The 13,409-nt window shown below is 57.2% G+C and overlaps 1 protein-coding gene across 1 annotated transcript; it reads right to left on the bottom strand.

Annotated features, from left to right (window-relative positions):
• Positions 1-784: 784 nt before the first annotated feature.
• Positions 785-5,655, bottom strand: RCC1 (regulator of chromosome condensation 1). Its single transcript, XM_065697679.1, has 10 exons — positions 5,568-5,655; positions 5,125-5,208; positions 4,835-5,022; positions 4,410-4,589; positions 4,228-4,324; positions 3,835-3,957; positions 3,461-3,616; positions 2,995-3,114; positions 2,441-2,593; positions 785-2,214 (listed from the first exon to the last, which is right to left on the bottom strand). The coding sequence occupies exons 1-10, from the start codon at positions 5,620-5,622 to the stop codon at positions 2,039-2,041; spliced, it is 1,332 nt and encodes a 443-aa protein (XP_065553751.1). The 5' UTR covers positions 5,623-5,655; the 3' UTR covers positions 785-2,038.
• Positions 5,656-13,409: the final 7,754 nt, after the last annotated feature.

Here is a 13,409-nt window from a genome sequence, read left to right as displayed (position 1 = left end):
CTGGAAGCCCAGGGACTCTGGGGATGGTCCCTCTAACAGGGAGGGTGATGGGGACAAGCACAAAACCACAGAACCAACCAGGCTGGAAAACGTGGTTTAAGCTCATCCAGTCCAACCCTTACCCCAGCACTGCCGAGGCCACCACGAACCCATGGCACTGAGGCCTCGTCTCCACGGTGTGTGAGCACTTGCAGGGCCGGTGCCTGCAGCCCTGCCCTGGGCAGCCTGTTCCAATGCCTGAGCACCCTCTGGGGCAGGAATTGTTCCTCAGCTCCATCTAAACCTGCCCTGGGGCAGCTTGAGGCCGGTTCCTCTTGTCCCATCCCTTGCTCCTTGGGAGCAGAGCCCAGCCCCTCCTGGCTCCATCCTCCTGTCAGGCACTTGTAGGGAGCCATCAGGTCCCCCCTGAGCTTTCTCTTCCCCAGACTGAACCCCCCCGGTCCCTCAGCCGTTCCCCATCACACTTGGGCTCCAGGCCCTGCACCTGCCCCGGTGCCCTTCTCTGGCCCCGCTCCAGCTCCTCAGTGTCTCCCCAGAGCTGAACACAGCATTCAAGGTGCAGCCTCACCAGTGCCCAGCGCAGGGGAACAACCCCTGCCCTGGTCCTGCAGGCAGGGACCATCCGCGTCTCCCAGCGACCCGGATCCCCATCGCCTTCTCCTGCTGCCATCCCGCGGCCGTGTCCCACCACTGCACACCCGTGCTCGGCACGGGCACGGGCTGCGACCACCGCAGCACCCAAAGGGTGGCCCTAGCACCCCTCCAAGGCACAGCGAGCCGCATGTTTATCAAAACTCAGTTTATTCCAAACGTTAAAAGATTACATTTTCTTTTTCCCTCTCTTCCTCAATCAACCAAAATACATTTGCTTTAAAAAACCCAACCTATTCTGAAGCACTGGATAAGCCCCAGCCCCACACCACCCCGCCCCAGCTTCCTCCTATTGCTATAATTTAACATGTAAAATCAAAACTCTGCAGAGCCCTCTTCTTAGTCCAGGTACCTGGAATGCAGCGTGGAAAGAGAAGATGGGGCAGTCCAGGCACAGGGAGCGAGACCAGCTGGATGGAGACTGGAGGCAATGGGGAAGGAGCCCCGCTGTTTCAAGTGACTCGATGTATAGCTGTGCTTTGGCTCTTCTCAGCAAGGCCCTAACAGCAAACCCAGCTCCTTCCTCAGCAGAGGACAGAGGAAAACAAGTTAAAATAACCAAATCCCCACCCGTAGGATGGATTTTGTTGGGTTTCCAAAGGGAATGGGAAGAGTGGGACTGCAAACAGCAGCACTGGAGGCGGCTGCTCCAGGCAGGAGGGAGAGGGGGAACCTGCTCCCGGCCTCGCTGCCCGGCCTCGCTGCCCGGGGGTTGGCTCAGCTGTGTCAGTGGTGATGGGTGGGAGGCAGGACGCCCCCTTCCCTTTTCCAGCAGCCACAGTGTGGATCGGGCATGGTCTGGCAGCATTTCCCCTCGCAGGCTCCCAGACACCCGGCAGCGAGTCCCCACCAAGCACTGGTGTGAGATGAGAGCTCCCCTGGGCAAGGAGCTCCCCCCAGAATGACCGCAGAGGGGTTCAGTGGGTGCCAGCAGACAAATCCGTGCTGGAGAGGTCAAAGATGTTTAGGTCATGGGGATGGAACATGGGGACCCTGGAAAGCCTGATGCTCAAATCCTTCTGTGTAGTGAAGAACAAGGCCCTCAAGCTTTGCCAGGCCAGGAAACGCTTCAAACACCAGACAAGAACTTGAAAACCCATCCAGCCACAGCACTGAGATTGATTTAGGATCAAGCCAACCCGGGGGAGCTGACAGAGCACTGGGCACCGTTGGAAGACAGACACACGCAGGCAGAAACCACGAGCATCCCTGAAGAGCCCTGCTCCAGCCACGGAGCCTGCTCCCAGCTCCGGGAGCCTCCTGCCCTCCCCACTGCCAGTGATGGGACACCAGAGCTGGAAACCAATCACCCATCCCGGGTGGAAGGTGGGGGGGGGGGGTGTGCAGGTCCCGTCATCCCACTGGGCTCAGCTGAGCTCTCGCTTCATCAACTCTGCTCCTTGTCCTTGACCAGCAGCACAGTGTGCTGCCCACCACTGGAGACGGCCAGCACCGTGCGGTTCTCCAGCTGCTTGCCCACCATCTCCACCGGGCTCCAGACGTCCTCCTCCTCCCCTGTGCCCAGCTGGTAGTTGGTGCCCATGCCCCAGGCGAATGCTCGGCCTGCAACAGAGGTGATGCAAGTTTTGACTTTTAGGGAGGGACCAAGCAGCGAAACCCAAGGGGACTCCAGACCCTGAGCTCACTGATGGGTGCCAGAGATACAGCAGAGAGAAAGAAGAGAAGCAGCACTTGCAGCTAGGAGGTGTTTGATCACACACACAGCCAAGGCAAGGGAGGCAGGAAGGGTGGATGAGGGTGGGGAAGCACAGCATTCCCAAGCACTCACCATCACTGCTGACAGCGTAGCCGACCGAAGCTCCGCAGGCCACAGAGGAGATGCTGGGCAGCTCGGGGATGACTGTGGGTGTGCTCTTCTCCTCTGCCCCAGCCCCGAGGCCCAGGCGGCCGTACTCTGCCCTGCCCAGGCTGTAGGCTTTCCCTGAAGGACAACACACACACAGGAGGTGATAAAGCAGCACACAGCCCCTCAGTGTGAGTCAGGGAGGAGCATCACTGCTCCTAACCACAGCCTAGCTCCCAACCAGGGGGTGCAGGGTGGCACAGAGACCCCTAAGCCCCCCAGAATCAAGGGGGTGAACGCACGCCTGGACACACTATTGAGCCGGGGAGAGCAGAGCTCACAAGAGATTCCCAGTTTCTCTCACCCTGCCCTTTGCTGCACGTTCACTCCACTGCTGCTGCCCCGAACACAGGACTTGGGAGCGCTCCAGCACGTCACTGTCACCCCAACACCCCCTCAGCGGGGACGAGGGCCACGTCGATGGGCTCCCCCCATCCTGCTTTGCATGACCCCAGCCTGCCCCTCCCGCCAGCACTCACCCTCTGAGTCCACGCACACTGTGTGGTGCTGCCCTCCAGAGAACCCGACCCAGGACTTGGTGGAGTTCTTGAAGCACGTCAGGTTCTGCGGGGAGAAGCAGGGCTCGGTGCCCTGGGTGCCTGCAGGGTGGGACACACGAACACATGAGGTGGGCATGGTCAGCCCAGGCCAGGCACCAGCACTGAGCCATCCACCCCAGCAGAGACTAACAAAGCCCCCAGATCAACCAATGCTCAACCCCGCTGGCTGCAGGGACTGGGACCTGGCACCAGGTCCAAAGCTCTGCAGGGTGACCCCACTCCCCCCACCGCCAATTTCCCAGCTCTGGTGTGCCCAGTGGGTGCTTGGTGTTCAGGACCCAGGGCACCCAGCAGTGTCCCCCCACCCAGGCCAGGGCAGCAAGGACTGGGAAGACCACATCCAGACCAAAGCGGGCAGATCTGGAGGGATGGAAGCAAAGCTCACCAAGCTGATGGTAGTTAGAGAGGCCGAATCCATAGATGTGTCCCTCCTCTGTGATGGCAAAAGTGAAGTAAGCCCCACAAAAGGCATCCTGGAAACGCAATTTGCCTCTGTTGCCTTTGCCTCTGACAGGGACACGCTGGGGGACCAGCAACCGCTCTGAGGGCAGAAGACACAGTGTCACAGGAGGACTAATGATTTGCACCCTTTTCCTCCCACTCGAATCCAGCTCACTGAACTCAATTTGCACAGGAGCCCTTGAGTGAGAAGGTTTTCCTTTAAGGGGAAGGGACTGGGGCTCTTTGCTCCTCTGCAAAGCACAGAGCTGAGACCAAAAGATGCAGCACTGGGTGCCACCAAGCACCAAAGGAACTCACGTAGACCTCTCCTTCCTCCTCGGTTGGCAAAGAGCTCTGGCACTCTCCCCAGCTGGCCCTGCTCGCCACAGCCACACGTGAAGAGGTCACCATCCAGTGTCAGCATCACTAGGTGGTCATTCCCTGGGAAGAGACGAGGGTGAGTGCTTTGACCCTGCAGGGTCACAAGTCAGGGCACTCTTGCAAGGCACCTTACATCAGATTGGGTCAAATATTAACAATACCCTCAGGGGTGGAGGAGACACAATGTCCGTTCTCTCTCAAGAGCCAGAGAAGACAAACAGCCAAGAGGGAGGAAAAGGACATGGAACTTCTGGATCTTCACCTTCTCCTAAGGGTTGGAAAGGCCTCGTGCACCAGCCTGACCCAGGCACACGGCAGGACCTTGCTCACCTGAGACAATTTTAATGACGGGTGCATTGAGCTGGAGCAGCACAGGGCTGGAGCTGGTCTTCATGGGCTCCAGCAAGCCGATCACCCCGTTGTTATCCTGGGGGAGACACAGATTGCATGGACCTGAGTCACGGAAGCAGCGACCATCGGCAGAGCTTGCAGCATGCGAGGCATCAACATACCCGGAACGAGCCCCAGACGAAAACCCTGCCGTCCTCTGTCAGTGCAGCAGTGTGGCTGTCCCCTGCCGACACCTGCACCACCTTTTCCTGCAGCTCCACCAGCCCCGGCGTGGTCTCCGACCCTTCCGCCGAGGTGTCGCGTCCGAGGGCACCCTCATCGTTGCAGCCAAAGGTGTAGATCTGCAGACACGAGAGCGAGCTGGTCAGGACAGCTCCCAGAGGGGCAGGAGGGGACAGAGACCGACCGGGCTGAGTTATCCTTTGGAGCCCCTAAAACGCTGTGGTTCACAGCATGGAGACCACGTTCATCCCGAGAGCTGGAGTGAGCAACTCATCTGGGCAGAGCAGGATGTTCCCTGCTCCAGAACACATCCCGAAGCTCGCAGGGAAGCGCGGCTCGGCCCCCAAGCCCACGCTGCGCTCACCTTCCCTGTCTGGCTGAGGCACACCGTGTGCATCCCTCCAGCCTCCGCCTGCACGATCATCTCCGGCAGGGACACCAGGGCTGGCTTCTTCCTCTCCATCACGTCCTCTCCCAGGCCCAGCTGGCCGACATCGCCCTGCCCCAGCGTCAGCACCAGCCCGGGCTGCGTGCGGTGGGACGGGTGGCACACTGAGGGCACAGAAACGCTACGAATAGCACATGGCGGGGGGAAAACCAGCCCTGAAATCACAGCTGGGAGAGGCAGGGAGAACTCTCGCGGCTTCTCCTCACCTTTAACCCTCTTCCTTCCAGGAGACTCCTCTTCTGAAGCCAGGCTCTTCTTGCTGGTGCGCTTCCCCGGCATAGTGCTGCGATCTGAACACAGACGCGCTGCTGGGGGGCACCTTGGGGCGGCCACGTGGGGGGGGGGGCACCCCCTTCATGCACCCCACGCTGGGCCCTGGTCAGGGCCTCAGCACCGGGCCCTGCTCCCCGCTGGGGTAAGGGCGGACGGAGCCGCTCCCGGCCCGCGGCGCGCCGCAGCCGTTTGAATCGCCCGCGCCACCACACGTGCGGCCGCGCAGGCCCGCGCTGGGCCCCCCCTCCCGCCTGCCCTGCCCGCAGCACCGAGGGCGGCCCCGGGCCCCGGCGGGACCCCCCCGCTCCCGCCGCCGCCGCCGCCTCCTCGCCGCCGCTTCCCCCCCGCTCCAGCCCCGGGCCCGCCGCGCTCCCACCTCCGCTCCGCCGCCACCGGGGCCAAGCGAGCCCAGCCGAGCCCGCACTGCGCATGGGCGGAACGGCGCGGAGCGGGCACAGCGCCCTCTGCCGGCAGGAGGACTCGGCCCGGGGAACGCCGACAGCGAGGCGGCGGGGGACGGGACGAGACGGGACGGGACGGGACGGGACGGGACGGGATGGGACTGGAAGGGAAGGGACGGGAAGGCAAGGGACGGGGCTGGGAGATGCAGTGAGGGATGGGGGGCACCAGCGGGGAAAGGCGGGGGCTTTAATGCAGAGCTTGGCTTCCCGGTGCCCGCTCCCGGCCCTCCCGTGGCCCGGCGCGCAGAGCGCGCACGTCCGGCCCCTGCTCCCACAGCCGAAGAGCCAGGACAGAAGCTGCTGCTGGGGCTCTGCTACCTGCAGTGATCTCCAACGCCTTTTCCACCCGGCCCAGCCGTGTCGCTGGGGTGGCAGGCAGAATGTCCATGATGGTGCCTTCAATTAGGTTTAGGCTCAGGGTTAGGGTTCAGAGATCCACGAAGCCTACAGCCCCAGGGACACCAGGGCTGGGAAGGGCATGCCAACGGGAGCATTGAACAGCACCAACTTTGCTCCTTCCGCAGCTTTCCCAAATAGCCCAGGGATAGTGCAGGGCCATGGAGACCTCACCTCCATGGGGGTGCCTTAAATTTGGGTTAGGCTCAGGGTTAGGGTTCAGAGATCTACAAGCCTACAGCTCCAGGGACAACCATTGTGCTGGGAAAGCAGGGCTCATTTCTATGGTACTGGCTTAAAAGAAAGCTGGTGCTGGGTATATTCTACACGCGGTGAGCTCTGCAATGGTGCCACCAGCATTGCTCTCGCTCCTCCCTTTCCCACCTAAACCTGAAACTCCAGCTGCGCACTGCCTCGCTGGCGTCTACTCCTGGGCATCCTGCAGCACAGTTCACAGGGTGTGAATGTCCAGCCCTTGCTCTTACAGTTGAAGAGCCAGGAGGGAAAGCTGCCACTGGGCATCTTCTACCTGCGGCGAGCTCCATAATGATTCCACAAGCATTGCTCTCACTCCTAATTTTAATGCTTCAATCTCCTTCTGTGTACTGCCTGTAATGTCTCTTGCCTGCCCTTGGGCACCCTGGAGCACAGCTCCCAGAGTGCAAACATCCGACCCCTGCTCCCACAGCCGAAGAGCCAGGAGGGAAAGCTGGTGCTGGGCCTCTTCTGCACACGGTGAGTGCTGAAATGGTGCCACCCGCATTGCTGTCGCTCCTCGCCTTCCCACCCAAAACTCCATCTGCATACTTCCTCTCCTATGTAGTTCCTGTTCTCCGGCATCCTAGAGCACAGTTAACAGAGCGCAAACGCCCAGCCCCTGCTCCCACAGCTGAAGAGCCAGGAGGGAGAGCTAGTGCTGGGCATCTTGTACACATGGTGATCTCCGCAACGGTGTCAGCATTGCTGTCACTCTGCCTTTACCCACCTAAAACTAAACCTCCGTCTCTGTACTGCCTTTCTAGTGCCTGCTATTGGGTGTAGTGGAGCACACCTCACACAGTTTAAATGTCCAACCTCTGTTCCTTCAGCCAAAACCCCGGGACATAAAGCTGGTGCCTAGCGTTACCTACACAGAATGAGCTCGGGAACAGTGCCACCAACGTGGCAATCCACCCTTGCTTTGCCACTCAGAAGTCCATCCTTCTGCTGTCTCCATGGTGCCCGCTTTTGGGCTACCTGGAATATGGATGTAGCTCTGGGGAAAATGCTGCTGGTCTTGCTGTATTGAAGAATCATTTTGTCTCTTTGACCCTTTCTGTGTTACAGACATCAGGCCAACAAGAAAACATCGCTCATCCTGCCCCTTTTATCCCAGCTGCTGGCTCAGGCACCCCTGCCCCAGGGCATTGAGGGAGGGGTTGTAGGTGTTGACTGGGGTATGTAAGGCAGTGGTTCCCTGTGAGCTCATTCAGGTCTATGGGGTTCAACCAGGTCAATCATCTGGTGTGTGTATTGTAATATTTGACTATTGTGCTGCTTTGTGCTGTTGTGGTTTGTTATTTATCGACATGGAAACAGCTGACTGAATAGCTTCAGGACATGTCAAGCTTTACCAGTGTATGTGTTAATAAATATTTCTGCAAGGTTTTCTTTTCTAAGGTATTATATTTATAGGAGCTCTTTAGCTTTCTTAATATGGTTTATTAGTACATTCCATTATATTTATTATCAGGTGCTGAATGTATTTTTCACTGAAAACAGAGTTTTGAGGAGATTTTCTACTGCTTTTGTTCTGTATTGGATTATTTATTTACTGCTAAGAGAGGCAAAGTAGAGCAGTGACAAAAAGGTGGAACCAGGAGTCAGTTGTCAGGTGTTGGTAGTTTGGTGAAGGGGGAAGTGTGCCTGGTTGGTCGTGCTCATCACCTACACACAGGGATCCCATGAGCAGCCCCACCAAGCTGGCAACTGCTCTGTGTTTTGTCCCTAAAACTCTCTGTACTTCTTCCCTGTAAGCCATAGGCAGGTGTCCTGGAGCACAGCTCATAGCGATACGTGGATAGAGTCCACAACTCGGTAGAGTTGTAAAGCAGGGATGCTTTATTCAGCGCTGAGGTGCACGGGGATCGCTCCTCCAAAGGCATGCGTGCCTTTCCTTTGCCACTCAGTTCGTTTATATTACATGTAATGATTACCTGAACATGAGATTGCTTCACTCCTAATACATATGCAAAACCTATTCCCGTCTAGCATTATAATCAGTTTCCTGGCATTCGTCCCCTTGGTGCGCCTGTGCAGTGCCTCCTGGTGGGGGTCGTTAGGGGGTCTTGAGGATGGAGGTTCCTCTTCATCACCGTGAGTAACCTCTTGCTTTTCCGCAGACTCAGTGGGGTTTCGGCTCCGATCCAAACCCCAGGTTCGGTACAAGCCGGTTTTATGTATCTTAAAGCGGAAACTTGTCAAGTTTGCAAATTTTGTTACTCTGGCTATCTTTTGTTCCTTTTCTGTCTAAAGATACTATTTCAACAAGAATGTCTTCAATGTTAAGCTATGCATCTTATCTACTACAGCTCTGCTGGCAGCTGTGACTCCTACAGCTCTGCTTCACCATTCTAGCAACTTTGACTCCTACGGTTCTGCTTCACCAAGCACAGCGACTGCTTAAGCAAGCAGGCACAACGTTAACCCTTTATTCCCCGGTATCAACAGAGTGCAAACACCCAGGCCCTGCTGCTAGGCCCGAGGTGGCAGTGCAGGAAGTTGCTGCTGGTTACCCTTTGCAACTGAACACCCCCGGAGCGGCGCCATCGACAAGGCTGCTCGCCCTGGCTTAAACCGGGCAGGCCTCCAAAGCCCCGTTTCTACGCTGCGCTTGTGCCGAGCGCTCTCAGGTGTCCTGGGGCACACAGCGCAGGTTGCTCCCAGCGCAGGGAGCGGTGCTGGGCATCACCTGCACACGGAGACCTCCGCAGCGGCGCCGCCAGCACGGCGGTGACCCCCGTGCCCGGCGGCAGCCCCCGCCCTGGCTCCTCGGCTCCGGGAGCAGCGGCCGTGCCGCGGGACGCCCTCGCGGGGGCAGCGGGGGGCACCGCCGTGCTGCGCGGGACGGCACGCGGCCGCCGCCGCGGCTCGCGAGGCGATGTCGTGACGCGTTTTCCGTCGCAACGACGCCGCCGCTGTTACCGAGGCAACGTCACCGGCGCCGTTAACGAGGCGGCGCCGCCGCCATATCTCCCGAGGCATGTCGCCATTGTTACCGAGGGAACGTCCCCGTCCTAATCACAACGGCAGTGTCGCCGCCATTGTTACCGAGGCACGTCGCTGCCATTGCTAACGAAGCAACGTCGCCTGCGTTCCGCCATTGTTACCGTGGCAATATCGCAGCCGCCGTTACCGAGGCAACGCTGCGGATGTAATTGTTATGGAGGCAATGGTGCCGACAGCTTGGCCGCCATAATTGGCGAGGCGACGTCGCCGCTGCCGAGGCAGGGGCTTGGTTTTTCGCAGGTACCGGTGCGGCCGAAGTTGCCGTAGTCACCGTGGCAAGCCGCCGCCGTGGGCGCCGAGCGGCATCCCCGCCATACTAACGAGGCAGCGGCGGCTCTGCGCGTCCTGCGGGGCACCGGCAGTCCCGGCGCGGCCGTGCCCTGGGAGCTGTCCTGCGGGAGAAGCGCCTCTGCTCGCCCCTGTGTGCTGAGGGGGCTGAGGGAGGAAACGTCTTCCTGCCGGTCGGGTTTGAACCGGGCGTGTTGGTTTAAACGGGCTGACGGTTCCTGCAGGCTTTGTGACTCAGTGCTCGTGTGGGTTTGAACAGGGAGCTGTGAGACAGAGAAGGGACCGGGTGTGACCCGGCAGGCATGCCTAGATGCCTATTGACGCAAGGTTTGGCCATCAGCTGCTATGAAGCTGCTTCAGCACAAGCCCTTTAACCCGCCCTGGGCCATAAGGCTCAGGGCTTTGGTAGCTGCTCCTCAGTCAGCTCTGTGTCCGTCCATGTGTCTACTCCTGGTGCTGAGTCTGTTGTGTTCTGTGTGTGCTGTGGTCATGCACAGCAGATACGTGCGCAGAGACACTCCTGAGTGTGGGACTGGCTGCAGCGGTGCAGGGGAGCAAAATCTCATTCTGGAGATGATCCAGCTCAGATCCTCTTGGGCACTCACCTACCTACAGCTTATATAGAAACTATCTTCATGTCCTGCCTCTGCTTTATTTAACAACAAACTCGTAAGGAGCTTTAAGCAGTTACAGTCCATAGTGGTGCTGGACTGCTGGGGTGCATACTTTGTACCTCTTTAATGACTCAGGAGAGATTCAACTATCCCCTTGGTAATCACTGCTGTGGATTTCCTGAGCTTGATTTGATTGAGAAAATGGAGTCCTCTGCCAGACAGAATAAAGGATATTGCAAATGTTACTGTATACTTAATACTTCTGTGCAGAACTGTAACTAAATACTAACTCAACACATCTCCCACATAAGGAAAACCCAGGTAGACTGTTACCCTAGTTAATGTTTGGCTCAGATGGAAACGTCTGACTAGTTTTAGGTGTGTCATGGGACTCTTAGTAACCCCAAGGTGTTTACTTTTTATGGCTCAAAGTCATGTACTAGTGGAAGCTTGTCACCTGTGGAATAAAACTGGGGCAATGGTTCACTGTTGACTTAATGAACAATTCATCCGTGCTGCTCACTTCCTGCAGCACCCACCAGTGGGTAGTTCCACGCCCTGGCATGGAGATGTGCATGGATAGAGCTATGTCAATCACAGCTGGAAGCATTTCACTTTGGAGCTAATGAAGCTCTGGGGACTTTGTCTTCACTGGAACGCCTGTGGAAATTGCTAGGTATTGCAGTGCCAGCACAGATGGAGCTAATTCCTCAGGTTGGTGTTAACACTGCTTTAGGAGAGAATGGAGATGTAGTGTGAAAAACAGTAGTGGCTCAGGAAAACCTGGAGTTGTTGGCACTGTGGCAGCACAAGGTGGGGGGCTGAGAGAAGGATTTCAGCAGTGTAGATCCTAGTGATGAAACTGGCTCCCTGAAAATGTGAGGAAACTGCAGTTATTGCAGTCAGCTGTGGATTACCTGGAGGAAGCAGAATAACCCAGCCTGAGCAGACACAGAAAACACGTACACTGGGTTACAGGGGCACATAGCAAAGGTGTAGTGGAGCTGAGGTCACTGAGGCTGTGTCGCCATGTGGCAGTGCCCAGCACAGTCAGGGTGGAGGTGCTCCTCTCTTCAAGCACGTGTTTGAGGGGCACAGCCTCTTGGACCTTGCCTTCAGCAGATGAAGGACTGCATGGCATGAAGGCTGGGATGAGCTGCTCCATCTTCTGCAGCCCAGACAGTGCCCATCAGTACCTTAGATATAGGGCCATACACTCTGGGTCAAGAAGTCTTGTGTTGAGGCCACTGAAAAGAAAGAAGGCTTAAAAATCATATTTGAGGGACTGAAGTGGCTTCTATGAAAGGGGTCTCAGATCTTGATGAGAAGGGGTCAAGACTGAACACTGTGACTAAGTCTGTGCTGTGGCTTCAGGACATGGCAGCCACCTGAGTACTGCTGTGCATGCTGGAGCTACTGCAGCTCTGGGAAGATCCATCTCCTTTTCCTCCAGGAGAGGAAACCTGCCCAAGGCTTTAGCTACTGAAGCACGAAGAGTGGGTAACTTTCTCTTTGCTTCCTATGCAGGCATTGTGGAGTTAGGATATTCTGAACTGCCTCCCCCTTGATTTAAAACACCCCCCCTGCATTCCTGGATTTGAACTCTAAATGACACAATTTATTGTAGCATTCAGCTGTTTTCCTGGTGTCCCATTGGAACAGCCTGCAGGGATACAGGACTGGTTTATCACTGACATCTTTGGCTCCCCTCTGGCTAAATGTGTCAGCCTGGGCCTAAAACCAGCTGTGAAAGGCAAGATGTTTTGTGAAAGAGCAAAGATAGTCAGGAAAACCTACAAGGCCTTGTGTCATCCTCAGTTTGAACTGCAAGCACGAGGCTGTTCTGCTCCCCAGATGTGAGAGCACATTGGCAGCCAGTAAAATGCTGTTTTGAAGCCTCAGTGACATGTCCTGCCTTAAGAACATCTGCACACGGAGCTGGTCTTTAAGGTCCCTTCCAACCCAAACCATTCAAGGGGTAATGGGTTAAAACTTAAACAGGGGAAGTTTAGATTTGATAAAAGGAGGAAGTGCTTTACTGTGAGGGTGGTGAGGCACTGGAATGGGTTGCCCAGGGGGGTTGTGAGCGCTCCATTCCTGGCAGTGTTCAAGGCCAGGCTGGATGAAGCCTTGGGTGGGATGGTTTAGTGTGTCCCTGTCCATGGCAGGGGGGTTGGAACTGGATGATCTTAAGGTCCTTGCCAACCCTAACTGTTCTATGATTCTATGATGCTTTAGCAGATATAAACACACTGAAAAAAAGAGCCAAAGCAAAAAAATCTGCTTTGTTTGAACTAGTGCATTTTCAAGGCTAAAATGGTTACAGCAGGTACTGTTGTCTTCCATCTAAATGAAAGCTACCGTAAGGATCTCAGCCATAACACTGTCCCGAGAAACACAGAGCAACGGGAGAAAAACACATTAAACTCAGCGTGCTTTGCACAAACACATAATAAAGAACATGAACAAAGGTCTGGACTTGGTTATGTCAACACACCTTGTGTATTAAAACATACCTGGTCTTTCTGAATAATACTGCATCATGAAATAAACCTAAAGATGCAGCTTCTCTCGGGAGCCCTTCCCTTTGCCCTGGTGGTGCCTGAAGAGCTGGGGATGGGGCAGAGCCATTAAGGCCGTGCGCCGGTCAGCCGTTAGTTAAGTACGCGCAGGCCCGGGGTAATGAATTAACTCCGACAGCGCAGGTGCGGGCCACGGGCCCGACACGCTCCATCTGCCGAAGCGAGCGCTGCGGGGCTCTCTGCGGGGCTCTCTGCGGGGCTGAGCTGGCTTTGTTCGGTGACGCCCCGCTCCCGGGGCCGCTCGCTCAGCCCGGAGGAGCTTGGGCTTGTGGCTGATTCTGTCACCCCTGTGCAGCCGCAAGCAGTAGCTGGCCCGGCCTTCCCCCTACCCCTACCTTTTGCTGCGTTAACCCCCGAGCCGGCCCGCGGGGGCGCTGCCCGGGGCTCGGCCGCTGACTCCGGCCGGAACCGGGGCTCTTTGTCCGCCGCGGCCGCCCTCGGCTGAGGAGATTCAAACGGCGGCCCCACCCGCCCAGTCTGCCCAGGCCCCTCCCAGCAACAGGCGGGGCCCCGCTGGGATTGGCGGAGGCGGCAGGCAGAGCGCTGCTATTGGCTGAGCGAGGCGGCCCGGGACGCGGGGGAGGAGGGCCGGGGTGTTATACGGCGTAGG

This window comes from Lathamus discolor, chromosome 18 (assembly GCF_037157495.1).
Source record: "Lathamus discolor isolate bLatDis1 chromosome 18, bLatDis1.hap1, whole genome shotgun sequence".
Classification (NCBI taxonomy): domain Eukaryota; kingdom Metazoa; phylum Chordata; class Aves; order Psittaciformes; family Psittacidae; genus Lathamus; species Lathamus discolor.
This window is presented reverse-complemented; position numbering and strand designations above follow the sequence as displayed.